The sequence below is a fragment of the Chiloscyllium punctatum genome, chromosome 37, assembly GCF_047496795.1.
Source record: "Chiloscyllium punctatum isolate Juve2018m chromosome 37, sChiPun1.3, whole genome shotgun sequence".
NCBI lineage: Eukaryota > Metazoa > Chordata > Chondrichthyes > Orectolobiformes > Hemiscylliidae > Chiloscyllium > Chiloscyllium punctatum.
The window spans coordinates 58,617,738-58,644,062 of record NC_092775.1 but is presented as its reverse complement, the minus strand read 5'-3'; the positions used below and the strand labels follow the sequence as shown (position 1 = coordinate 58,644,062).

Sequence of the window (26,325 nt, the reverse complement as noted above, 5' to 3'; positions counted from 1 at the left end):
GGTCTGGAGTCACATGTAGTCGAGAGCAGGTAAAGATGGCAGTTTCCTTCCCTAAAGGACAATAGTGAATCAGATTTTTTTTTTCCCCCAACAACTGACAACAGTTTCATGGCCATCATTAGAATCTTAATTCCAGATTTCTTATTGAATTCAACTTCCACCATCTGCCATGATGGGATTTGAAATCAATTCACATGTCCCTGGAACATTACTGGCTCTCTGGATTAATAATCTAGCGATATTACCACCTCTCCACAACGCCTCAAAATGTTTTGACTTCACCCCTGATTCAGCTCAGAGGCACTGAAACCCTCAGCTATGACTTCGATACTTCTAAACTTGGCTTTTACAAAGCACTGACCTCCCAGGTTCTAAAGGATTAGCACATCAATGTGGCGATTCAGTACCTCAGACAGTAGAAGGAACACAAGGTAACCAGTGGATAGGAACAAAACCAGACAGGCTCTGAAAAAATACTTATGTATAACCACAGGGACTATTGAAAAGGACCCTTGATTACTAATGACAGGTTGATCCTCATATTCTTATAATCACATATACCATTTGTGGGTGGCACAGAGGTTCAGTGGTTAGCACTGCTGCCTCACAGCCCCAGGGACCCAGGGTCGATTCCTGCCTGTGTGGGGGCGGCACGGTGGCACAGTGGTTAGCACTGCTGCCTCGCAGCGCCGGAGACCCGGGTTCAATTCCCGCCTTAGGCGACTGACTGTGTGGAGTTTGCACGTTCTCCCCGTGTCTGCGTGGGTTTTCTCCGGGTGCTCCGGTTTCCTCCCACAGTCCAAAGATGTGCAGGTCAGGTGAATTGGCCATGCTAAATTGCCCGTAGTGTTAGGTAAGGGGTAGATGTAGATGTAGGGGTATGGGTGGGCTACGCTTCGGCGGGGCGGTGCGGACTTGTTGGGCCGGAGGGCCTGTTTCCACACTGTAAGTAATCTAATCTAATCTAATTCTCCCTGTGTCTGGATGGGTTTCCTCCCACAATCCAAAGGTGTGCAGGTTAGGTGAATTGGCTGTGCTAAATTGCCCATAGTGTTAGTTGCATTAGTCAGGGGTAAATATGGGGGGGAGAGGAGGAGGAGAATGGGTCTGGTGGGTTGCTCTTTGGAGGGTCGTTGTGGACTTGTTGGGCTGAACGGCCTGTTTCCATACTGTAGGGAATCTAATCATATCATCAAACCAACATGTTTCTTTCCATTAAGCACACATCTAAAAGAAGTTCTTTGAACATGTACACTTTCCCAATTTGTGTAGCTCCTCCAGTTCTTCTAACTAGATAATATTCATTGTAGGAAAAACACTAAATAAAATGCTATATAAAACAGTCTTAACATAAGGGGCAGATAGCAGCATTACTTCTGTCTCGCTGTATTAGTAGTCCAGAGGGCTCGAATTGTTTTTGATCACTTGTGGGATGTGGGCATTGCTGATAGCCAGCATTTATTGTCCATTCTTAGCTGCCCTTGAGAAGATGGTGATGAGCTACCTTCTTGAATCGCTGTAGTAACCACTATAGGGAGACAACAACTGGGTGGAATTTAAATTCAATTCATAAAATCTGGAATGTTGAATTTGAATTCAATAAAAGAATCTTGGGTGGCATGGTGGCTCAATGGTTACAGCACTAGGGACCCGGGTTTGATTCCAGCCTCAGGCATTTGTGTGGAGCTTGCACATTCTCTCAGTGTCTGCGTGGGTTTCCTCCCATAATCCAAAGACTGGCAAGTTAGGTGAATTAGCCATGCTAAACTGCCATAGTATTTAGGGATGCCTAGGTTAGGTGCACTAGTTCTGAGGAAATGTCACTAGACTAGAAATGTTAACTCTGATATCTCTCCACTGATGCTGCCAGACCTGTTGCGCTTTTCCAGCAATTTCTGTTTTTGTTGCTCACTTATCTTTTCTCTACAATGGCCTAGCAAGACAGTTCAAGGAAAGTTAGGGATTGGCAAAAATTGGTGGCCTTGTCCTATGAAAGAAGGGGGAAAAAAGAACTTGCCTGTCCAACAGGGTCTTGTTGATAAAAAAAATTTAAGTTACTCATAAAATGTGGGCATCTCTGGTCTAGGCTGGCATTTATTGCCCATAGAGCAGTTAAGATTCAACCACATTGCTATGGGTCTGGAGTCACATGTTGGCCAGACCAGGTTTCCTCTCTTAAAAGGACATTAGTGAACCAGATGGGTTTTTCCAACAATTGGCAATGGTTTCATGGTCATCATTAGACCAGATTCATACACTCAGAATCCCTACAGTGTGGAATCAGGCCCGTTGGCCCGACAAGTCCACACCGAGCCTCGAGTAACCCATCCCGCTATACTATTATCCTATATTTACCCCTGACTAATGCACGTAACCTTGGCATCCCTGAACATCATGGGAAATTTAGTATGGCTAATTCATCTAACTCACACATCTTTGGATTGTGGGATGAAACCCACATTGAGTCGAGGAGAGTGTACAAACTCCACACAGTAACGAAAAGCTGGAATCGAACCCAGGTCCCTAGCACTGTAAGACAGCAGTGCTAACCAGCCACCGTGCCACCCAAGATTCTTTATTGAATTCAAATTCAACCATCTACATGGCAGGATTTAAACCAGAGTCTCCAGAACATTAGCTGAGTTTCTCGATTAATAATCTAGAAACAATAGCTTGAAGCCGTTGCCTCCTCATATGAAACAAATCCTGAAATTTAAGGAAGATAAACTTCAGAATGAAAAATAAGCTGGAAACATAATGGTCAGATTTATTGAGAGGGATATTTGGTACATTACAAAACTGGCATGTGTTCCTCACACAAAGGGTGCATTGTGCAGATTAACAATCATAGCAATCAAACAGAATATCAAGATAAAAGTGCAGGGTTTCAGAGATAAATGGAAATTCAGCAATAGGGAGAGCAAGAAACAGATCAAGGCAATAAAAAGCATGTGTTTCTTTTTGCAAAGGTTGTCAAAGCAAACAGAAAACATTTTTACTAAGAGACAGGATGTTAATATGAAGCCATAAAGTGAGGCTGCAGGCGACAGTAATAAAGCAAAGAAATGGCAAACTTGTCAAAGGGAATACGTTGTATCTGTTTTCACAAGTGAAGATGACAAAACACTAGCTTAAAAATAGATCTACTCAATTACTCCCATTGATTTATTAGCTTAAAAAGTAATGGAGATGATAATAGAACTTTAACACATCTCCAGGATCCAACAGTTTTCAGCTGAGGGTATTAAACAGAAATTACAGGTGTTAATCATAATTTTACAGCAGATTCGGGAATTGTGCTAATGGGATTGCAAAACTGCAAATGTTTTTTCACCAAGACTGAGGGGGAGGAAACAAGTAACTGAATAACTGCCAGTTTATCAAGCTGGAAAAAAAACTATTGAAATACCATACAGGATACATATTGACCCCATTAGACTGTCTGCCTTGGGTTGTGCCATATGGAAGGTATCAAACTAATACGTTTTCAGAATCTCATGACCATTAGTCGATCAGGAACTAGTTTATATGGTGTATCAGCAGACATTTGACAAGGTTCCACACTAGACATTAATGTGAGCACAATGACTCAGAGCTAACCTCCTGAGGAGCTGGTAATTGACTTGGAGGTGGGAGATGACCGAGATGAAGGAATGTTCTTTAAATGGTGGGATGAACATATGTTGTTTGCAGGGACGCCAACTTTTCGCTACAAAACAGGAAAAATAGACTATATTAGAAGGAGGAACAGAGAGTTGTATTTCAAATTTGCAAATGGCATTGTGTTAAGTAAACAGTACATTCCTTTGTTTGGATGGGAGCAGCAAGTTATAAAGGGATCTAAACAGACTGAATGAACTCCATCTTTCATTTTACTCAATGTTGACATCTGAAGATCATCTGCTTACAGTCTCAGAAAGACCAAGTAGCATATTTTCTGAATGGCAAGAAACTAGAAGATGTGGAGGAAGCCCATGCCATTGAAAGGCAATTACAAAAAGCATTTTAAAATGATGTTGGAATGTTAGGCTTTTCTGAAGGAGTTGGAATTAAAGTATGATATGCAATTCAAGAATGAGGCTCCAAGTGTTTACAATCTTGGTTGGAACCCACTTGGAGTACTGTTTTCAATATACACAATTGGAAACGTATGTCGATCATGGGATAGGTGCAGTTCAGATTCAACAGAACTATCCAAGGACTTGAGCTCAGTAATGAGGGCAGATTACATGAATCTGGTGTGTATTCTCAAGAGTACAGATGGACAAAGTGGTTAAAATGATTAAGCCGTGGATATTTAACACAAAAACAGAAGTTGTTGGAAAAGCTCAGCAGATCTAGCAGCATCTGTGAAGAGAAATCAGAGTTAAATCTAGATTCTCTAAATCTACTAGGTACGGAATTCAACAACAGCGGGGCCAACTCTTAAAATCAGACCTTGTTCACCTAGGAGTGAGTCAGGAACTGAAAACAAAAAATTATGGAAATCACAGCAGTTCAGGCAGCAATCATGGGGAGAGAGCAAGCTCATGTTTCAAGTCTAGACAACTCTTTAGCAGAGATGATGTGAAGTGCGTGGAGGGGGCAGCATTTATGCAACAGTGAGGGGATGGAGTGCTGGGGGAGAAAGGGTGCTGACTGTCAGAGCAAGGGATTGGAATGTGAGAATGGCAGAAGAATGGTATGTCTAACTGCCAGATGGTTCCACTGGAGTGGGGGGAAAGAGGAGAAAGGATATGGTGACAGAGAATGCAAGAAGCTAAAAGAAAAGGGAAGAAATGGGAATGAACTCACAATAGTTTGAGTGCGAGCAGCAGCTGAGTTTAAACGAACCCGGAAGGCTACAGCTAAGGTAAGACAGTTTGTTTTAAAATTACTTACCGGTAGCGGGCAGTGGTGATTTTTTTTTCTCTTCACAGAAAGAGCAGGAGCAGCAGGGGGAAGTGACGACGACCAGAGGGGCAGCCGGGACCCGAAAGCTGGTGTAGCGCAAGCTTAACTGGGTAGGTTTTTTTCCTATAAAAGCGCGCAGGAGAGGAACCCGAGGCACTATAGAAGTAGTGTCTCCCACCCACCCTCCTCCTCTAACCTAATAATAAGACCCGTTGTGGTAAGTAGGTAAGTGCTGCATTTTGCTTGTTTTATTGTTTAGACCTAGTTTTTTTTTAAAAAGGTTACTTTTAGAGGGATGGCAGTGAAGGCAGTGCAATGTTCCTCTTGCAATATGTTTGAGGTGAGGGATGCCATGGTCGTCCCTGCTGATTACACTTGCAGGAAGTGCACCCATCTCCAGCTCCTCCAAGACCGTGTTCGGGAACTGGAGCTGGAGTTGGATGAACTTAGGATCATTCAGGAGGCAGAGGGGGTCATAGATCGGAGCTTGAGGGAAGTAGTAACTCCAAAGATTGCAGACAGATGGGTGACAGTGAGGGGGACTGGGAGGAAGCAGCCAGTGCAGGGACCCCCTGCGGCCGTTCCCCTCAAGAACAAGTATACCGTTTTGGATACTTGTGGGGGGGGGGGGGGGGGGGGGGGACGACTTACCAGGGGTAAGCAATGGGGTTCAGGCTTCTGGCACGGAGCCTGTCCCTGTTGCTCAGAAGGGAAGGGTAGAGAAGAGCAGAGCAATAGTTATTGGGGACTCAACAGTTCGAGGCACAGATAGGCGGTTTTGTGGGGGCGAGAGAGACTCACGTTTGGTATGTTGCCTCCAGGTGCAAGGGTACGTGACGTCTCTGATCATGTTTTCCGGGTCCTTAAGGGGGAGGGGAAGCAGCCCGAAGTCGTGGTCCACATTGGCACCAACGACATAGGTAGGAGGAGGGCTGAGGATATTAGGCAGGCTTTCAGGGAGCTAGGTTGGAAGCTCAGAGTTAGAACAAACAGAGTTGTTGTCTCTGGTTTGTTACCCATGCCACGTGATAGAGTCGAGGAATAGGGAGAGAGAGCAGTTAAATGCGTGGCTACAGGGATGGTGCAGGAGGGAGGGATTCCGGTATCTGGATAATCGGGGTTCTTTCTGGGGAAGGTGGGACCTCTATAAACAGGATGGTCTACACCTGAACCTGAGGGCACCAGTATCCTTGGGGGGAGGTTTGCTAGTGCTCTTGGGGGGGGGGTTTAAACTAACTCTGCAGGGCATGGGAACCTAGACTGTAGCTTTAGGGTGCAGGACCTGGAGTGTAGGGAGGTTAGGAACATGGCATCAATCTCAAAGGAGGGTGCCTGTAAACAGGAAGGTGGCTTGAAGTGTGTATACTTCAATGCGAGATGTATACGAAATAAGGTAGATGAACTTGCAGCGTGGGTTGGTACCTGGGATTTCGATGTTGTGGCTATTACGGAGACATGGGTAGAACAGGGACAGGATTGGCTGTTGCAGGTTCCAGGTTTAAATGTTTTAGTAGGGTCAGAGGTGGGGGTAAAAGAGGGGGAGATGTGGCATTGCTTGTCAAAGATAGTATTACAGCGGTGGAAAGGACGATGGATGAAGACTCGCCATCTGAGGTAGTTTGGGCTGAGGTTAGGATTAGGAAAGGTGAGGTCACCCTGTTAGGAATTTTCTACAGGCCTCCGAATAGTCCTAGAGACGTAGAAGAAAGGATTGCGAGGATGATTCAGGAGAAGAGTGAAAGTAATAGGGTGGTTGTTATGGGGGACTTTAACTTTCCAGATATTGACTGGGAAAGCTATAGCTTGAGTTCATTAGATGGATCAGTGTTTGTCCAATGTGTGCAGGAGGGTTTCCTGACACAATATGTAGACAGGCCAACAAGAGGTGAGGCCATACCGGATTTGGTTCTGGGTAACGAACCAGGCCAGGTGTTAGAATTGGAGGTAGGTGAGTACTTTGGAGACAGTGACACAATTTGGTGACTTTTACTCTAGTGATGGAGAGGGATAAGTGTGCACTGCAGGGCAAGAGTTATAGCTAGGGGCAAGAAAATTATGATGCGGTGAGGCACGACTTAGGATGCGTGGCTTAGAAAAGTAGGCTTCAAGGGAAGGGCGCAATCGATATGTGGAGTTTGTTCAAGGATCAACTATTGAGTGTCCTTGATAAGTATGTACCTGTCAGGCAGGGAGGACAGGGTCGTGTGAGGGAGCCGTGGTTTAAGAAGGAATTGGAATCCCTTGTTAAAGGGAAGAGGGCGGCCTATGTAAAGATGAGGCGTGAAGGTTCAATTGGGGCGATTGAGAGTTATAAGGTAGCCAGGAAGGATCCGAAGAGAGAGCTAAGAACAGCAAGGAGGGGACACGAAAAGTCCTTAGTTGGTAGAATTAGGGAAAACCCAAAGGCTTTCTATATGTATGTCAGGAATAAAAGAATGACCAGGGTAGGAATAGGTCCAGTCAAGGATAGTAGTGGGAAGTTGCGAGTGGAGGCTGAAGAGATTGGGGAGACACTGAATGAATACTTTTCGTCAGTATTCACTCATGAACAGGACATTGTTGCCGATGTGAATACTGAGTGACAATTAATTAGAATGGATGGCTTTGAGGTATGTAGGGAAAAGGTGTTGGAAATTCTGGAAAGGGTGAAAATAGATAAGTCCCCTGGGCCTGATGGCATTTATCCTAGGATTCTCTGGGAAGCAAGGGAGGAGATTGCAGAGCCATTGGCCTTGTCATTGTTGTCTACAGGAATAGTGCCAGAAGACTGGAGGATAGCAAATGTGGTTCCCTTGTTGAAGGGGAGTAGGGATAACCCTAGTAACTATAGGCCGGTGAGTCTCACTTCTGTTGTGGGCAAAGTCTTAGAGAGAATTGTAAGGGATAGGATTTATGAACATCTGGATAGGAATAATGTGATCAAGGATAGTCAGCATGGTTTTGTGAAGGGCAGGTCGTGCCTCACAAACCTTATTGAGTTCTTTGAGAAGGTGACTAAGGAGGTGGACGAGGGTAAAGCGGTAGATGTGGTGTATATGGATTTTAGTAAGGCGTTTGATAAAGTTCCCCATGGTAGGCTACTGCAAAAAATACGGAGGTATGGCATTGACGGTGAGTTGGAGGTTTGGATTAGGAATTGGCTGGCTGGAAGACAGAGGGTAGCAGTTGATGGTGAAGGCTCATCTTGGAGTGCAGTTACTAGCGGTGTTCCGCAAGGATCTGTTTTGGGGCCATTGCTGTTTGTCATTTTTATAAATGACCTGGAGGAGGGGCTAGAAGGTTGGGTGAGCAAGTTTGCGGATGATACGAAAGTCGGTAGAGTTGTTGACAGTGAGGAAGGATGTGGCAGGTTACAGCGGGATATAGATAAGCTGCAGAGCTGGGCAGAAAGGTGGCAAATGGAGTTCAATGTGGGTAAGTGTGAAGTGATTCACTTTGGTATGAGTAACAAAAAGATGGGGTACAGGGCTAATGGTCGGATACTTGGTAGTGTGGATGAGCAGAGGGATCTTGGTGTCCATGTACACAGATCTCTGAAAGTTGCCACCCAGGTAAATAGTGCAGTGAAGAAGGCGTACTGGCTTTTATTGGTAGAGGAATTGAGTTCCGGAGTCCTGAGGTCACGTTGCAGTTGTATAAGACTCTGGTGCAGCCTCACCTGGAGTATTGTGCGCAGTTTTGGTCGCCATACTATAGGAAGGATGTGGAGGCACTGGAACGGGTGCAGAGGAGGTTTACCAGGATGTTGCCTGGTATGGTAGGAAGATCGTATGAGGAAAGGCTGAGGCACTTGGGGCTGTTTTCATTGGAGAAAAGAAGGTTTAGGGGTGACTTGATAGAGGTGTACAAGATGATTAGGGGTTTAGATAGGGTTGACCATGAGAACCTTTTTTCACGTATGGAGTCAGCTATTACAAGGGGACAAGCTTTAAATTAAGGGGTGGTAGGTATAGGACAGATGTTAGGGGTAGATTCTTTACTCAGCGAGTCGTGAGTTCGTGGAATTCCCTGCCAGTAGCAGTGGTGGACTCTCCCTCTTTATGGGCATTTAAATGGGCATTGGATAGGCATATGGAGGATAGTGGGCTAGTGTAGGTTAGGTGGGCTTGGATCGGCGCAACATCGAGGGCCAAAGGGCCTGTACTGCGCTGTACTTTTCTATGTTCTATGTTCTGTCTAAAAGGTACTGAACTTAATATTAAGTCCAAAAATCATGAATCAGGAACACCTTATCACATTTATGGAAATGTAAAATCTGGAATATGAACTACAAAAGTGGTAGATGCTGGATGAATTAAAATTTTCAAGAACAGGAGATAGCTTTTTAATCAGGTAAAGCTAACAAAAGATCTGGAGAATAGGTAGGCAAACGGTGTTAAACAGTAGTCATAATTTGGAGATGCCGATGTTGGACTGGTGTGTACAAAGTTAAAAATCACACAACACCAGGTTATAGTCCAACAGGTTTAATTGGAAGCACATTAGCTTTCAGAGCGATGCTATCACACTATCACCTGATGAAGGAGCGTTGCTCCGAAAGCTAGTGTGCTTCCAATTAAACCTGTTGGACTATAACCTGGTGTTGTGTGATTTTTAACTGCGTTAAACAGGTCCTTGATATTACCTCCAAAAGTATTTTACAATTTGTTTTCCATTATTCACTCTTTCACCATACCAGGTGTTAAGTTCCATAAACCTAAATCTTCTACATCCAGTTTCAAAAAGTCTTAATTATTTCCATTAGCATTAGTTCTACACTTTGAGTGCTCTCTAATGAGTAATTCATGAAACGGAATGATCCAAGGCAGAAACATAAACATGCTCGTTTTACACAACAAATTTTAAAATCTATTGAACAGACTTTGGTATAGCTGAAAGACAATGCTTTAAATTGGAGAAATAATTAGTATCATCATTTTTTAAAAAAAAAAATCACAATTCCATTAGATGCTGACTTTCAGGAAGCGCTAAAGGTGGAAAAATGAAAATTATATTTAGCAATAAACTGGAACTTTTATAATTAAAGTAATTTCTCAACATGGGGTGGCATGGTGGCTCAGAGGTTAGCACTGCTGCCTCACAGCACCAGGGACCCAGGTTTGATTCCAGTCTCAGGAGAAAGTGAGGATTGCAGTTGCTGGAGATCAGAGCTGAAAATTTGTTGCTGGAAAAGTGCAGCAGGTCAGGCAGCATCCAAGGAGGAGAATCAACGTTTCGGGCATGAGCCCTGAAGAAGGGCTCATGCCCGAAACGTTGATTCTCCTGCTCCTTGGATGCTGCCTGACCTGCTGCGCTTTACCAACAACACATTTTCAGCTTTGATTCCAGTCTCCGGTGACTATCTATCTGTGTGGAGTTTGCACGGTCTTCCCATGTCTGTGTGGGTTTCCTCTGGGTGCTTTGGTTTCCTCCCACAAGCCAGGTGAATTGGCCATGCTAAATTGCCCATAGTGTTAGGTGAATTAGTGAGAGGGAAATGGGTCTGGATGGGTTACTGTTTGGAGGGTTGGTGTGGACGTTTCGGCCAAAGGGCCTGTTTCCCACTGTAGGGGAATGAAATCTAAATCTCAATGAGAATCCCCATGGTTACAGCTCAAGGGGAAGCCATACAATTCTATCATGTCCCTTGGCTCAGGGTAAGCCCTTACACACATAGTGTGTGGGGGTTCCCCCTGCAGTTGTGGCATCAAACAGCATTTCAGATCCATCTTAAATGTTTCACATTCAGTTAAAAATCGCCCAACAGGTTTATTTGGAAGCACTAGATTTCGGAGCATTGCTCCTTTATCAGGTAACTGTTGAGCAGGACTATAAGACACAGAATTTATAGCGAATGATTAATGTCATGCAACTGAAATGATTATATATTGAACCTAGACTGCTGTTAAGTCTAGGTTTGTTCAATGTCATTTCAGTTGCATGACACTAATCTTTTGTTATAAATTCTGTGATGTATGGTCCTGCTCCACAGCTACCTGATGAAGGAGCAGCATTTAAAAGCTGGTTTTGAGATCGGTGTGACTTCTTCCAAACTGAAGTGCGTTGGAAAATGGCTATTTTTAAACTTTAGACTGGGTAGGGAGGGGGGAGAGAGAAATGGGGCAAATGGTGTAAAGTCCAGTGCAAAATACTGTATAGAGTTTGTTAATAAGATCAAAAGCTATCTGTAAAATGGGCATAAATTAAGGTGTGAAAGGAAGAAAATTGACCCACTCTACTGAGACAAAGAAAACAGCACACCAACAAGACAAGGCTGTGGAGAGAGGAGGGAGAATGGAAGAAAATTGAGCAACAGACATAATGCAGTCAGTTTCTGAAGTTGTGGAAGTTGTTGAGATCTCGAGGCTGCAAAATCAAGTGGCGTTCATTGAGCTTAGAACAGAACTTTGCGGCACGGTGGCACAGTGGTTAGCACTGCTGCCTCCCAGCGCCAGAGACCCGGGTTCAATTCCCGCCTCAGGCGACTGACTGTGTGGAGTTTGCACGTTCTCCCCGTGTCTGCGTGGGTTTCCTCCGGGTGCTCCGGTTTCCTCCCACACTCCAAAGATGTGCAGGTCAGGTGAATTGGCCATGGTAAATTGCCCGTAGTCTTACGTAAGAGGTAGATGTAGATGTAGGGGTATGGGTGGGTTACGCTTCGGCGGGGCGGTGTGGACTTGTTGGGCCGAAGGGCCTGTTTCCACACTGTAAATAATCTAATCTAATCTAATCTAAACTTTACAGCGCAGTACAGGCCCTTCGGCCTTCAAAGTTGCGCAGCCTGCAAAATTAATCTGATGCCCATCTATAACCTTTCCCATTCCATTATTATTCATATGTATGTTCAACGCCCATTTAAATACTCTTAACGTCAGCGAGTCTACTACTGTTGTAGGCAGGCCGTTCTACACCCCTACTACTCTCTGAGTAAAGAAACTATTCCAGGTATTTGCCCTAAACCCATCACCCCTCAATTTAAAGCTATGTCTCCTCGTGTTAGTCTTCACCATTCGAGGAAAAAGGCTCTCACTGCCCACCCTATCTAACCCTCTGATTATCTTATATGCCACGATTAAGTCACCTGTCAACCTTCTTCTCTCCAATGAAAACAGCTTCAGTTCCATCAGCCTTTCCTCATAAGACCTTCCTTCCTTCCCAGGCAACATCCTAGTAAATCTCCTCTGAATGGAAACCCATGGAAACCCACTTCTGCCATGGGTTTCTTCCAAGTCCAAAGATGTGCAGTTTAGGTGGATTAGCCATGTTATATTGCCCAGGATTCAGGGAGATGCAGAGTAGGTGGATTAGCCTTCGGAAATGCAGGATTACAGGGATGGGGGTGGGGGGGGATGCTCTTCAGAGTCGGTGAAGCCTTGACGGCCTGAATGGCTTGCTTCCACACTGTAGGGATTCTATGAAGTCATTATAAGACCCTAAGATAGAGTACGCCATTCAACCCATCAAGTCTTATCTACCATCATTCAAAACAGATCCTTATTTCGCTTACTCTCTGAAACTATCACAGCATTAAATATTTAACAACCCAGCCTCAGCAGCCTTCAGTGGTAAAGAATTCCACAGATTCACTACCCTCAAAAAAACTCCTCCTAATTTGTCTTAAATGGGTGACCCCTTATAGTTACCAGGAAGAGTCAGAGTTTCAATTGAGCTCTGTAGACCTCCACTACAAACCTTCCTCCAGCCCACACCAATATCCATTAACTACTACTGTTTCCTGGACCTCTGGGGCGGCACGGTGGCTAGCACTGCTGCCTCACAGCGGCAGGGACCCAGATTTCATTCCTGCCTCAGGCGACTGCCTGTGTGGAGTTTGCACATTCTCCCAGTGTCTGTATGGGTTTCCTCCAGGTGCTCTGGTTGTGCAGTTTTGGTCAATTGGCCATGCTAAATTGCCCATAGGGATGTGTAGGTCAGATGCATTAGTCAGGGGCAAATGTAGGGGAATGGGTCTGGGTGGGTGACTCTTCGGAGGGTCGGTGTGGACTTGGGCCGAAGGGCCTGTTTCCACACTATATGGATTCGAATTCTCAGTCAAATTTGTATCAGTGCGACTACTATCCTTTTTATTCTATGAGTCGTCACTTGTTCACAACTCTGTTGTGCAGCACTCTACAAAATGCCTTTAGAAGACCACGCACCCCACATCAACCGCACTGCTCGCCAACCTTCTGTGTTGCCTCAAGAAACGCCAGCAAGTTAGCCAAACAGAATCTTCCCGTACTCATCTGTGATTCTATTCCATTTATCAATGTTTTACTTACAGGATGCCTGAAAGTTGTTGGAACAGGTCTGTAATGGTGCCACGACTTTCATCATGAATCAGGCTGAGATACTGGAGGTGGACTATTGACCCAGAAAAAAAAAATCACTGCTTTGAGGAGAGGTGAAAACTGAAACAGAGAGAAGGGGAATACCATATAGTGACGGAATAGATAGAGAAAAATATGAATCAAGAGCTAAACCATCAACTTTCAACACTTCAATAAATTTATTCCTCAGTGAGTTTTAAACAAAATAGAGATTAAGCTGTGTTCCCTGCCAATAAAAAATGGCACAAGGGTCATGGACTGCGTCCACAGGTCAGTCCCTCAAGTCTAGGTCCAGCCTTTAGTTTCAAAGTGCTTTTTATCATTCATTACTAAACTATTTTACACCAGATATATTTCAATATCAAAACAATGGTGCTTAATCTTTGCTTAAAAATCACAGAAAACTGTGCGGATATACCCAGTGTTAGAACAGGCTCTAGGTCTCACATTTGAGAATGACAACATTCCTTAAATTTCCAAGTGCTGAGCACTTCTGAGGGTAATTTAGATTCAGAAATGAAGATTGGTGTAAACGCTGGGAAACATTCCAGCTTGACTGCAATGAGTGAAGACACTGGGCAGATCAGATGACAAGTTCTTACCACTGAGGAGACGTTAAAGCAGAATTCTGCAACAATTCCAGCATGCTGCATTCTTAGCAAGTCTGAAAAGCTCATTCAATCCATATCCAGCCACAGGTGTCTTCCAGTTTGAACTCGGTTCACTAACTCCCAGCCAACCAGATTTTGAATAGATACATGCTTAGAAAGGCTTATCCTTAAATAAAGATGCAGTTTACAAACAGTTTTCACTTTACACAAGTTATATTATAGTGGCCAAAATAAGGATTCAACGTTATTGCATTGTGTAGAGAAGTCTTGTTAACATTGAAATTAAATATTTAACACTGGTCATTTCATTCACAATTGGACAAATCTGAGGTGCTGAGTGCTCAGGATTCTGCACAACGTGTCACAGGTTAGATTTGGGTCCAGTGTTCACAGGAATGGCCCTCAGTTCTGTCCGCATGCACAAGTACTCTCCTATCACAGCCATCAATGCAATGCACACAATGTTCACCAGCCACCAGCTCAGTGCTGTGGGAAAGTGTAAGTTGTAGATCCAGCAGCCCATGAAGTGGAAGATATGGATGGTCACAGTAAAATCCAAACACTGCTTTCCTCTTCGGATGAAATACCACAATCCAAGGGCGCTGGAGAAGAAAAGAGGAATAGATCATAGATGTACCTTTTAACAGAGCAGACTTTAACATATACTCTGGAGTCCTCAGCATTACATTTACACTGAACTCCAGAGCAATATGAAGGGATAGCTGCACTTTCAAGAGTGTGCTCACTTGGTTGGTTGTAAAATATCTCCTCCAATCACCAGCATGTTATTACACAGTATCCTTATGCAGATTTGTATAGATTGTCAACCCAGAGTTCTGTACAACTCATTTGTATTCTCTGGCAACTACCTAGTCACTGTCAAATTCATTTCAGGTCGCATTGTATAAACTGAAACGAAAGGAAAGCTATCCCTGTATCTCAGCCTGGGGTGATTTCAAACCCAGAGTGGCACTGAAAGAATAGTTTTATTTTACACCATCCCATCATTCCCCTTTTCTGAGCTCTCAAGTGATATAACACCAAGTTCATGAAGCTATCCACAACTAGCTGGAGAACAGCAGCATAAAGGTAATGTCACTGGAGACCTAAATAACACTACAAAAGCTGAATGTTTAAATTTAATTAACAAACCTGAAATAAAAACATTAATCTCATAAATAACAATCAATTGCATGACTATAAAAGCTAATGCCTTTTAGGGAAGGAAATCTGCAATCAATACAGAGCCTGGCCTACATGCAATTCTAGACCCACAGAAGTTGACTCTTCACTTCCCTCTGAAATGGCCTGGCGAGCCAGTTATAGGTTGCTCACCACCACCCACTCAAGAACAATTAGTGATGGACCACAGGCGTTAGCCTAATCACTGCCACTTGAAAAGTTGTATTCCTTTTGGATAATGCTGTCCTCCTGAGTATTTCACAGGTAATTAAACATATGAGCATAGGAGCAAAGTAGCAAAAATGAGCTTTTTTGGCAAAAGTAATTATCCTGTTTTTGGTTTAACCATCTTGCACTTCTCATTCGCATTAGAAGGCATATATAGGGCCTGCAAATATGCGACTTTATATTTGGTGTCATTGTCTTGTTACATAATGAATTTACAAATGAGACTAAAAGGTACAAAAGAGTGGTATTGATATAGCCCTTTCATGACATCAGAATAGCCATTGCATTTCATAGCCAATGATATATATTTTAAGTACACATTGTTGTAATATGACAACCGTGGTCCAATTTAAGCAAGTACAACTCCACAAACAACAATGTTTAAATTATGTTCAGCCTTAATGAGATAGGAACTCATGATGTTGGGTTAGTATATTAGAAGACAGAGTTGGGAGAAAGAGCATTTTTAGGATGACAACACATAACTAATGGACTGTCATAGATCAATGATGGGCTGCAACTATTTACAAAATATATTAATGACTTGTATGACAGACATGAACTGGCTGTAGCCAAGTTTGCAGATGACAAAAAAAAAGACAGAAAGGCAAGGAGTAAGCATGACACAAGTAGTCTACAGAGGGTTATTGACAGGTTAAATGACTGGGAAAAAAAATTGATGGATTGAATTGAATGCGAGAATATCGGAGATGATACACAGTGTAAGAATAGAAAAACCAAGTATTAACTTAACTGGTGAAAGATAAAGAACAAAGAAACTTTACAGCCCAGGAACAGGCCCTTCGGCCATCCAAGCCTGAGCCGATCCAAATGTACTGTCTAAACCTGTCGGTCATTTCCTAAGCATCTGTATCCCTCTGCTCCCCACCTACTCATGCATCTGTCCAGATGCATCTTAAATGAATCTACCGTGCCTGCCTCTACCACCTCTGCTGGCAACGGGTTCCAAACACCCACCACCCTCTGTGTGAAGTACTTACTGCGTGTATCCCCCTTAAACTTTCCACTTCTCATTTTGAAAGCATGACCTCTCATTATTGGATCTTTCACCTTGGGAAAAAGCTTGTCTCTATCCACCCTGTCTATACCCTTCATGATTTTGTAAACCTCAATCAAGTCCCCCTGCAATCTCCTTTATTCTAGTGAAAATAAACCTAACCTATTCAACCTCTCTTCATAGCTCGCACTATGGCACTAGTCAGACCAAAGGTGGAATACTATGAACAGTTCTGGTCCCTTTATTGGAGAAAAGCTATACTGGCATTGGAAGCAGTCCAGAGAAGGTTCATTAGGTTTATCTTGGTATTGAATGGTTTTCTTAGAAGAGGTTCAGTAGCTTGGACTTACACTTATTGAAGTTTGGAAGGGGACTAATAACATTAATGCAGAGAGATTGGTTTTCCCTTATTGGGAGTCAAGGACCAGAGGGCATAATCTGAGTACGAAATCACCCATTTAAGACAGAGAATCAAGCAGTACAGAAGAAGTCCTTCAGCCCATTAAGTCTGTACACCAAAAATAAGCTATCATCTACACTACTCCCACTTTCCCACAGTTGGCCCATAAACCTGAATGTTATGACATTTCAAGTGTTCAATACATTTTAAAAGGTGGCGATCTCCTGCCTTAACTATCCTCAAAGATAATACTTTCCAGACATTTGGGCATCTTAACTGCAAAAACAATTATATCATTAGGAGCCACAATTAGGTATAAACTAATCAACGAATTGGTATACCTTAAAAAAAAATGAAGCAACACATCCAAACAAAAACAGAATCAGGTAGAGTACAGATGACAGACTACTGGGAAATTTGAGCTAACTACTTTTTAAAATCAACTACTGCCTATGATCCTGGAGCTGTAACATCTGAGCCACATTTCACAATTTAAATTTGATATCCTAAAGGTTTCCAATTTCAGTGACTGTCGGCATACTGGCCGGTGACATTCATTAAAATGTACAAAATAAGGACCCAGGGTAGACCCTATTTTGATAAGAGGTTGCTCATGGCAACTCAACTATGTTGCTTTATAAGGACAAGGGCAGTTTTAAAAATATCATATTTATAGATACCAATTGATGCAGCAATATTACATGAATGCTTCATAGGAAACTTATTAGTCAAAAGTTGACATCAAGCAATATCAAGCCACATTAGAACAGATGGCCAAAAGCTTGTGCAAAGAGGTAAATATTAAGGATCAGCTGACAGAGAGATAGGGAGATAGAGATGTCTAAGACAGGGGTTTTCAGAGCTTTGTGTCCAGGCAGCAAATAGCAGGGCTGCCAGTGACGAAATGTTGAAAATAATAGGATGCAGAAGAGGCCAGAATTGGAGGAGCATGAAAATATCACAGGGGTACAGGGTGGAGGTGGTTCGAGATTGGATCAGCAAGGCCACAGGGAGATTTGAAGGATAAGAATTTTAAAACTGGGGTGTTATCAAACCAAGTGAGAACAGGGCTGATGGGTGAATAGAACATAGGTACCATGCCTGGTATTACAGATCTTACATATTGCTAAAAGGAGACTAAAAGTCGAAGCTTTTCATCTTGTACTCATCAAAATAGGACACAAGAACAGTATTGTAAAAGAGACACTGTTTTATACAGAAGGAGAAGAGGGTGCTTGATTGGTTGGGCCATCATTACCATGGAGATGCAGCAACAGTTAACTGTCAATCTTAATTCTCAGGTAGATTCTGATCAGTTAGGATGCTGTCATGTGGGTACAGCAGAATTTGACTGTCTCTCTCACCCTTTTTTGGGAAGATGTGTGTGTAAATTCCTTTTGCCTACTTTAAGCAGGTCATGAATATTTATGTATGTAACTTTTAGCATATGCACACTGCAGGCCCAATGACAGTATTCAATTGGCTTCCAGTTTAACTCAACACAGTTCAGATTGTTTAACAAATGATTTACAAAATCAGAATCACATGTAATGGCGGATATATTTTTCTGAAACTTGCAAACACGGGTGTTTTGGTGCGAGCTACGAATGGTCAACAGGGCATCTTATTTCATACAGTCAACCAATCATAGGGAAGTACAGCCAACACACCTGGCATCACACCAGCACTGAAACTTGGATTACTCATTTGAGGGGTATGCAAAATTTGCTTTGGCTTGGTGGCATCACAAGTTAGTGAAGAAAACAACTTGTGGATTTAATGTTTAGTTGCAGCGTGAGACAGCTAGTTTTGTCTGTTGTGCAAAGTTTTTAGACACCTTTCCCTGTCAAGGTAATGAGGTAGACCAGGCACCATTCAGAGCCAAAAGTGGTGATTGTAGGCCCTTTCATGAGTTTGTGTGATACAGCAAGTGGTGATTTGATCAGATTATCTCACACAATCGTTTTAATTTGCCTTATTTCAGTGTTAAACCTACATGGTGAGCAGATGGCTACAAGTCCTATTCACATGATTGTCAATAAAATTGATATTGTAGAATGTAGGATTGCTTCTCATGATAATCAACAAAGATGTTAGCAACAGCTGAACCTAGGAGTGATCCCATGGCAATGCCACCTAGGAGTGTAAATTAGTGTAACTAAAATGGAATTCAAATGCATAAGTTGCCAAGTTCATGAGTCTGATGAACAGAGATTCAGATGCAGGCAGTATATCTAGACTACCATGAAATAGTGACAGTGCAGAAGTCAATGGCTCCTTTAAGTAGTATATTGGTAAATAAGCTAGCAATGACAAAACAGCACATGGACATACTATTATTCTCAATATGTAGGTTTTGTATGATCTTAAACATTAAGGAATCCTTCACAGTATACGTGGAAAACTCATTCGGAACAGGTTGCAACAGCAGGCATAGCCACTAACAGATACAACAAGACCTTGTGTGTCTTGGGTAACCCGTACATATGTAGATGGACTAAGCCATGCAGGTTACCAACCTTACCAACAAACGTCTCTTCAGCTTGTTCTCAAATGATGCCCTCCAACGCATCTCATCCATATCACGCACCTCCGCCCTCAGACCCCACCACTTCAACCGTAACAAGGACAGAACGCCCCTGGTGCTCACCTTCCACCCTACCAACCTTTGCATCAACCAAATCATCCATCGACATTTCCGCCACCTCCAAAAACAGACCCCACCACCAGGGATATATATTCCTTCCCCACCCCTTTCCGCCTTCCGCAAAGACCGTTCCCTCCGTGACTACCTGGTCAGGTCCACGCCTCCCCCCCACTACAACCCACCCTCCCATCCTGGCATCTTCCCCTGCCACCGCAGGAATTGCAAAACCTGCGCCCAACACCTCCTCCCTCACCTCCATCCAAGGCCCTAAAGGAGCCTTCCACATCCAAAGTTTTAGCCTGCACATACACCAATATCATTTATTGTATCCTTGCTCCTGATGCGGTCTCCTCTACATTGGGGAGACTGGACGCCTCCTAGCAGAGCACTTTAGGGAACATCTCCGGGACACCAGCACCAATCAACCACACCGCCCTGTGGCCCAACATTTCAACCCCCCCTCCCACTCTGCTGAGGACATCGAGGTCCTGAGCCTCCTTCACCGCCACTCCCTCACCACCAGACGCCTGGAGGAAGAACGCCTCATCTCTGCCTCAGAACACTTCAACCCCAGGGCATCAATGTGGACTTCAACAGTTTCCTCATTTCCCCTTCCCCCATCTTACCCTAGTCCCAAACTTCCAGCTCAGAAATGTCCCCATGACTTGTTTTACCTGCCTATCTTCTTTTCCACCTATCTACTCCACCCTCTTCCCTGACCTATCACCTTCATCCCCTCCCCCAGTCATCTATTGTACTCTATGCTATTTTCTTCCCACACCCAACCTCCTCTCATTTATCTCTCCACCCTTCAGACACTCTGCCTGTATTCCTGATGATGAAGGGCTTTTGCCCGAAATGTCAATTTTACTGCTCCTCGGATGCTGCCTGAACTGCTGTGCTTTTCCAGCACCACTCTAATCTAGACTCTCAAATGTGGATGTTAAGTCATAACCACAGAACCAGCCACTAGCCACAAGTTTGGATACAACTTTGAGGATAGTGTGCATTTCCTGAATATAATCACTTTTGTTGACTATGACTTCACTTGGCAGATAATTAAGTACTCCTCAGTATACATGTACTGTACCTAGTCCGCCCCACGTGCTTTCAGTGCTTCAGCATCATTGGTGTATGCTGATTTATGAGATGGTAACTGGGTAGTATGGTCTCCTTCAAGTTTGTTTTTGCATCCTAGCTCCAATGAACACAAGATGAAAAATTTCAACTTCAAGTCTCCTTTTAATAATGTGTTAGAACAGTATTTCTCAACCTTTCCGTATTCAACACCCCTTTCTTATCCTTGAAATCGTGCAATGCCCCCAAATCACCGAAGTCTGTTTTTGCACATATAACTGCAATACACTGCAGTGCTGAAAACTTTTGTGAAATATGTTTTATATGCAACAAAAACCAAAATGTTATCATTTATTACTGTTCTTACTGTCCACCTACTTTTGGCACACTCTGCATAAAATTTATTCTCTGATAGCAAAATAGTCAATGCAATCCTTGTGGTTCATGTTGTCTTGCTAAATCATATGAATCTGGTTCAATTTTTGTCAAAAGCAATCTCAGGTCACCACACTGAACAACATCCATGCGATTGCGGGTCTTATCTTGTATTCTGGCGACGGCACTGAATCCTTTCTCAACCAAATAAGAGGTAGGAAATGGTCATGCAAACCGCTTTGCCTCTTCACTTAATAGCGGGAAACGATATCGGGTGGCATCTTGAATCCAAAAAAGGGGCTCACCCATTTGTGAAAACCGAATTTTCATTGCAGTGTCATTTTGAAGCTCTATCATTTCTTCCTGAAGGCAAATATCCATTTCTTCTGCACATGAGATAAAGGGGTCAGTCAGCCATGTAGTGATCTCCATCTCGATAAGATCAGCAAATCATATTTTCATATCATCCTGCAGTGCACGAATGTGAGCTGAGTAGATAAGTAATTGATCAGTAACACGCTCCGCGATATTGTTTAAACTCGGGAACTGGTAAAACTCACAATGACTGATATTCCGATGAAAGAGATCAAGTTTCGCAATAAAGGATGTAACAGCATTCCTTGCTTTTATGAAACTCTCATTATCTCCTTGTATCTGCATGATCAGCGAATTGCACTTATCGAATATATCCGTGAGATATGCACACAGTCGTGTTTTTTATGGTTTCTGCTTTCATACAAAGGTTTTCATTATTTCTGTGTAGGAATTCAATGACAGAATCGAACAGTTCATGGAAACGATTGAGGCATTTTCGTGAGCCATCTCACTTCTGTGTGTAGCAGCAATGGCAGAAATTCATCTTCATTATCTTTACAGAGTTGGCGGAGAAGTTGTTCATTCAGAGCATGTCTCTTTATATAATTTACCACATCTATCATCACTTGTAGAGAATGGTGAAGGGCGTCACTAAATTTCTTTGAAGCCAGATGCTGCCGATGGATAATGCAGTGTACTGTGAAAACACATGGCACTTCGCTCTTTAATAGTGTGACAAATCCCTGATGTTGACCAGTCATAGTACGCGTGCCATCCATAGCACAAGCAACAATGTTTGAGGGGAACAGACTTTTTATCAAAATAATCCTTGACGTAGTCGAAGATAGTCTTACCTTTGGTATCTGTTGATAGATCCAGAGCAAAAAAAAAGTGCTTCTCATGTTTCATTTTTGTCGATGAAACGTACGTACCCCAAAAGTTAGCTTGATTTCTGCATATAGTACTTTCATCAATTTGTAAGGCGATTTCTTTCGATATCAGAAGGGAACATAATTTATCAACATTTGAGGCAATTTCATCGATGCGTCTTCTCACGGAATCGTTGCTAAGAGGAATACGCTTGATAGTCATTGATGGTTCCTGATGTAGCACAGTTGATAATACTTCGGCAATAGCTGGAAGCACCAACGATTCACCCACGGAATGAGGTTTACCACATTTTTCAATTAGCTTCGCTATGTTGTATGATGCCACAAGGCCATCCACATTTGTGGCTCCCATCTTTGAAAAAAGCAGTGGAAATCATTGGTCGCTGATTGAATTTATTCTTTAATGTTTGAAAATATGCCAAATCTTTGTCCTTTTTGTCACTGTGCTGCATTTTCAAATGTTTAATAAGACGGGAAGGCTTCATGGCCTCGTTGGAAAAACTTTGTTCACAGACCAAGCACACAGTGTTAACTGCTTATTAGACAGAGATTGAATAAAGCCATATCGCAAATAGTCCATGCTATACTGCCTGCTCTTTTTCTTACTTGATGAGGCCATTTCTACACTGTCGCTCGAATACCCTGATGGAATCATGGGTATTACCTTATAACGATAATTGTAAGATGCTCAGACAAGTGGCAAAATTTGATTGGCTAATTAGCTGTAAGGTGCATTCATTCTGCCACCCGGTAGAACAGTTGAAAAGCTGCATTTTGTCTTCCTAGAAGCAACACGAGTTAGGTGATATTGATCTCGGCAGCAGAATCAGTGCCAAATGCGAACGAGTTCAAGTGGTTTGCCATTCACAGAGAAGAGTATCAATAATAGCGCAGCAACCAGAGCACAGGCCTCCATGGATGCAGGGAAAATAATACTTGTGTTATGTGGTGTGCAGATGGATAGTCGCAATGTCCTTCAAGGACACGGCAGTCTTCCAAGTGATTGGTAAGCTCTCTACAAAGTCGTTCAGTGCCCCCTTTGACTTCAACACCCACCGAAGGAAGGCAAACGCCCCTCAGGGGGCGCTTCCACCGCCATTGAGAAACACTGTTTTAGAACATAGTGAGGTAGGACACAAAGTGTTTTAACTTTGTGGAATAACATTATTAAGCATTATTTTGTTGCTCGTCATCTGAAGGCCACTGGATTTCAATGAATTGCCAGTTAGAGACTAATGGCTTTGTATAGTTCAGGACAGCAGTTAGAGACCTGACTTGTTTTCCATTTACTTTTCAAATTATATTACATTCTCTGCAGGTTGAAAAACTTCTCTAAGTTGGCACATAAGGAAACCCAGTTAGAAGGCTATGTTGAAAAAGTTAATGAAATACAAACAAATGGCAGCTGGTTTAACTGGTAATTCTAGTGATCATTTGATTTCCCCCCCCCACCGGTCAAGATTTACATAGGAAGGAAATGGCAGAAGATAAACTGCTTCTTCAGAGAACCAGTGCAAAACTGCAGCTTACTGTGCTGCAACAATTCCATAAATCTGCACTGTGATGTCCAATATTTGGAATTAAATTAATTAAATCTGGGGTAGGTGCACGAAGAATTGGTCAGAGAGGGAGATAAGATAATGTTATGCAATTGATATCTTCTAAATTACATTCGGCAGGAAGTCACAACACTAGGTTTTGGTCCAAAAGGTTGATTTGAAATCACAAGCTTTCGGATGTGAAGCGACTTCACCTGACAAAGTAGCAGCGCTCTGCAAGTTTGTGATTTTAAATAAACCTGTTAGACTACAACCTGAGGTCATGAGACTCTTAACTTTGTCCACCACAATCCAACAGCAACATTTCCACATCATTACATTAAGTAGTCTGCAAACTGCTACGGTCTCTTTTTCAACAGTTGTGTATGTACTCACCATGTGAGTGAATTGAGGACAAATGCCATCATCGATAGCCTTCCCTGAGCTGTGGAAAATCCCAGCACCTAAGTTACAAACAGGACCAATATAAACAGAATTTTTTTTAAAAACACACGCAAAGACCAAACCACTATTGAGATACCATCAAATACAACACAAACAGATTCTGCTTGAAGCTGGTAACAAGGTATACCACAGAGTATATCCACTGTGTTGCAAAAGACAATTGAAATTTAAAAAGAAATGTGGTGTTTGAAGAGGAACACGCAGTTCACATACTACTCCCTCCAGGCTCCAGTTGGCATAATTCAATCCTGTATGCTGCATGTAGTGATGCAGGCTTATCTGGGTTGGAGAATTATTCAGAGCAAAGGCTTAACAACAAATTAAAACCTAGTTAAGTATTTCAGATGCATAGGCAATTTAATTCTTTTGCTGTTCGTGACCAGTTTTAAATTATAAAATATAAGAGTAGGGGAACGCACAAACATCTAGAGATATTCAACTTAGATACTTCACTTAAATGTAGATACATATGACCATTCAATACAAATAGATCACTGAATCTTTCAATGCCTTTGTTCTCAGGTTACAGTGCTGCCACTGGGATTTCAGTTATGCATGATGGAGGCATGTGAAGTTAACAAGCATTTCTGTTTAATGACACCAATTGATCTACTGAGCATTATTTAAGTTAACAGTATTTTTGAAACAGTAACAAGTAGCATCAGGAATTGTGGACTGTGTGTGCACGATACATTACACTGTTGGAAAGCGGAGAGAAAAAGTTTAAGCAACCTTGTCTCCTTAAAAGATACAAGTTTTAATTGCTTTAGATTAGCACAGCTCAAGGTCAGACAGCTATTACTGTTAGGTAACAAAAAAATGGATAACAAAGAATTATTGAATTTGCTGCTTAGAGGAAAAATGAACTTTATTCAAGAAAAAAATATATACCTCTGATAGTGTAAAGTAGAAGAACCTCTCAAAGTTTGATATGGATTAGGTATTGCAATGTCATTATGACTTTTACTGCAAACCTCCCACACAATACAAAATGGATAGCTGTTCAGTGCTAAGCCTCTGCTTTCTGTATTCTGCTATCATAACTGACCCATATGGTGCCACAAAAGCTTGAGTTCTAATAGTTACATTACTGCCCAAAAGACAACTTATGAATTTTCATCAGTTATGTTTCAGTAATCTCTCTAGATCAGAAGAAACAAAAAGGCTATTTCAAAAACTACTAAAAAGTGCAATTATACCTTGCAAATGATCAGACTACTGAAGGAAGCACTTAATGGACAAAAAAAAAATCAATGGATATTTCTCACATCCTTCTCACCAACATGCCCACTCCCTGTCAAAGAGAGAAAACATCCTTCCATAATTCTATTAGTGCTTGGGAGATTTGCCTTTGAGAGACTTGCCTCATATGATCTTTGCCCTTTCATGAAATATCTAGAATGCGTTACAAATACTGGAGATGCAAGTTAGAGTTGCTTTTCATGATAGCTGCAAGTTGGCCAGCACATCCTCAGATGCCAGGTTGATGTTATTGCATGAATATTGAGGATTAGCCAAAGGCGGTAACAAATTTCATTACGCACACATCAAATTCTGCATCAAGACAGATTGCTTGTCAACATTAAATATAGCAGTTGGGACATGTTGCAGTTGTACAGGATATTGGTGAAGCGACCTTTGGGAGTACTCTATACAGCTCTGGTCGCCCTGCTATTGAACAGAATGATTTACCAGGATGCTGGGGACTGGATGGTTTAAGTTATAAAGATAAGCTGGGATAGTTTCACTGGAGTGTAGGAGGTTGACGGGTGACCTTATAGGTTTATAAAATCATGAGAGGCATAGATGAGGTGAATAGCAAAGGTCAGTTCCCTAGGGTGGGGGAGGAGTTCAAACTAGGGAGTATACTTTTAAGGGCAGCGGAGAAAGATTTTAGAAGGGACCCGAGGGGAAACATTTTGACACAGAGGGTGGTTTGTATGTGGAATGAATTGCCAGGCGGAGTGGTCGATGCAGGTACAATTACAACATTTAAAAGACAGGTCATGTTGCGGCTGTACAGGACGTTGGTTAGGCCACTTTTGGAATATTGTGTACAATTCTGGTCTCCTTCCTATTGGAAGGATGTTGTAAAACTTGAAAGGGTTCAGAAAAGATTTACAAGGATGTTGCCAGGGTTGGAGGATTTGAGCTACAGGGAGAGGTTTAATAGGCTTGGGCTGTTTTCCCTGAAGCGAAGGCTGAGGGGTGACCTCAAAGGTTTATGAAATCATGAGGGGCATGGATAGGGTAAACAGATAAGGTCTTTTCCCCGAGGTGAAGGAGTCCAGAACTAGAGGGTATAGGCTTAGGGTGAGAGGGGAAGATATAAAAGGGACCTAAGGGACAATGTTTTCACGCAGAGGGTGGTCCGCGT

The 26,325-nt window shown here is 42.6% G+C and overlaps 1 protein-coding gene across 3 annotated transcripts in view; it reads right to left on the bottom strand.

Annotated features, from left to right (window-relative positions):
• Window positions 1-2,757: 2,757 nt before the first annotated feature.
• Window positions 2,758-26,325, bottom strand: part of sys1 (SYS1 golgi trafficking protein) — a 32,089-nt gene continuing 8,521 nt past the window's right edge. The window contains exons 3-6 of one of the 3 annotated variants that reach the window (XR_011954617.1): window positions 23,880-23,947; window positions 13,805-14,415; window positions 13,155-13,283; window positions 2,758-3,709 (exon numbers count right to left, since the gene is read on the bottom strand). Coding sequence is in view for 2 of the 3 variants with exons in the window: in XM_072556889.1 (XP_072412990.1) it covers window positions 14,175-14,415; window positions 23,880-23,947 (309 nt within the window). In the remaining variant the exon portion in view is untranslated. Of the gene's footprint in view, window positions 3,710-13,154; window positions 13,284-13,362; window positions 14,416-22,187; window positions 22,298-23,879; window positions 23,948-26,325 lie in introns of those variants that run through there. The other 2 variants (XM_072556889.1, XM_072556890.1) reach the window with 2 other exon arrangements.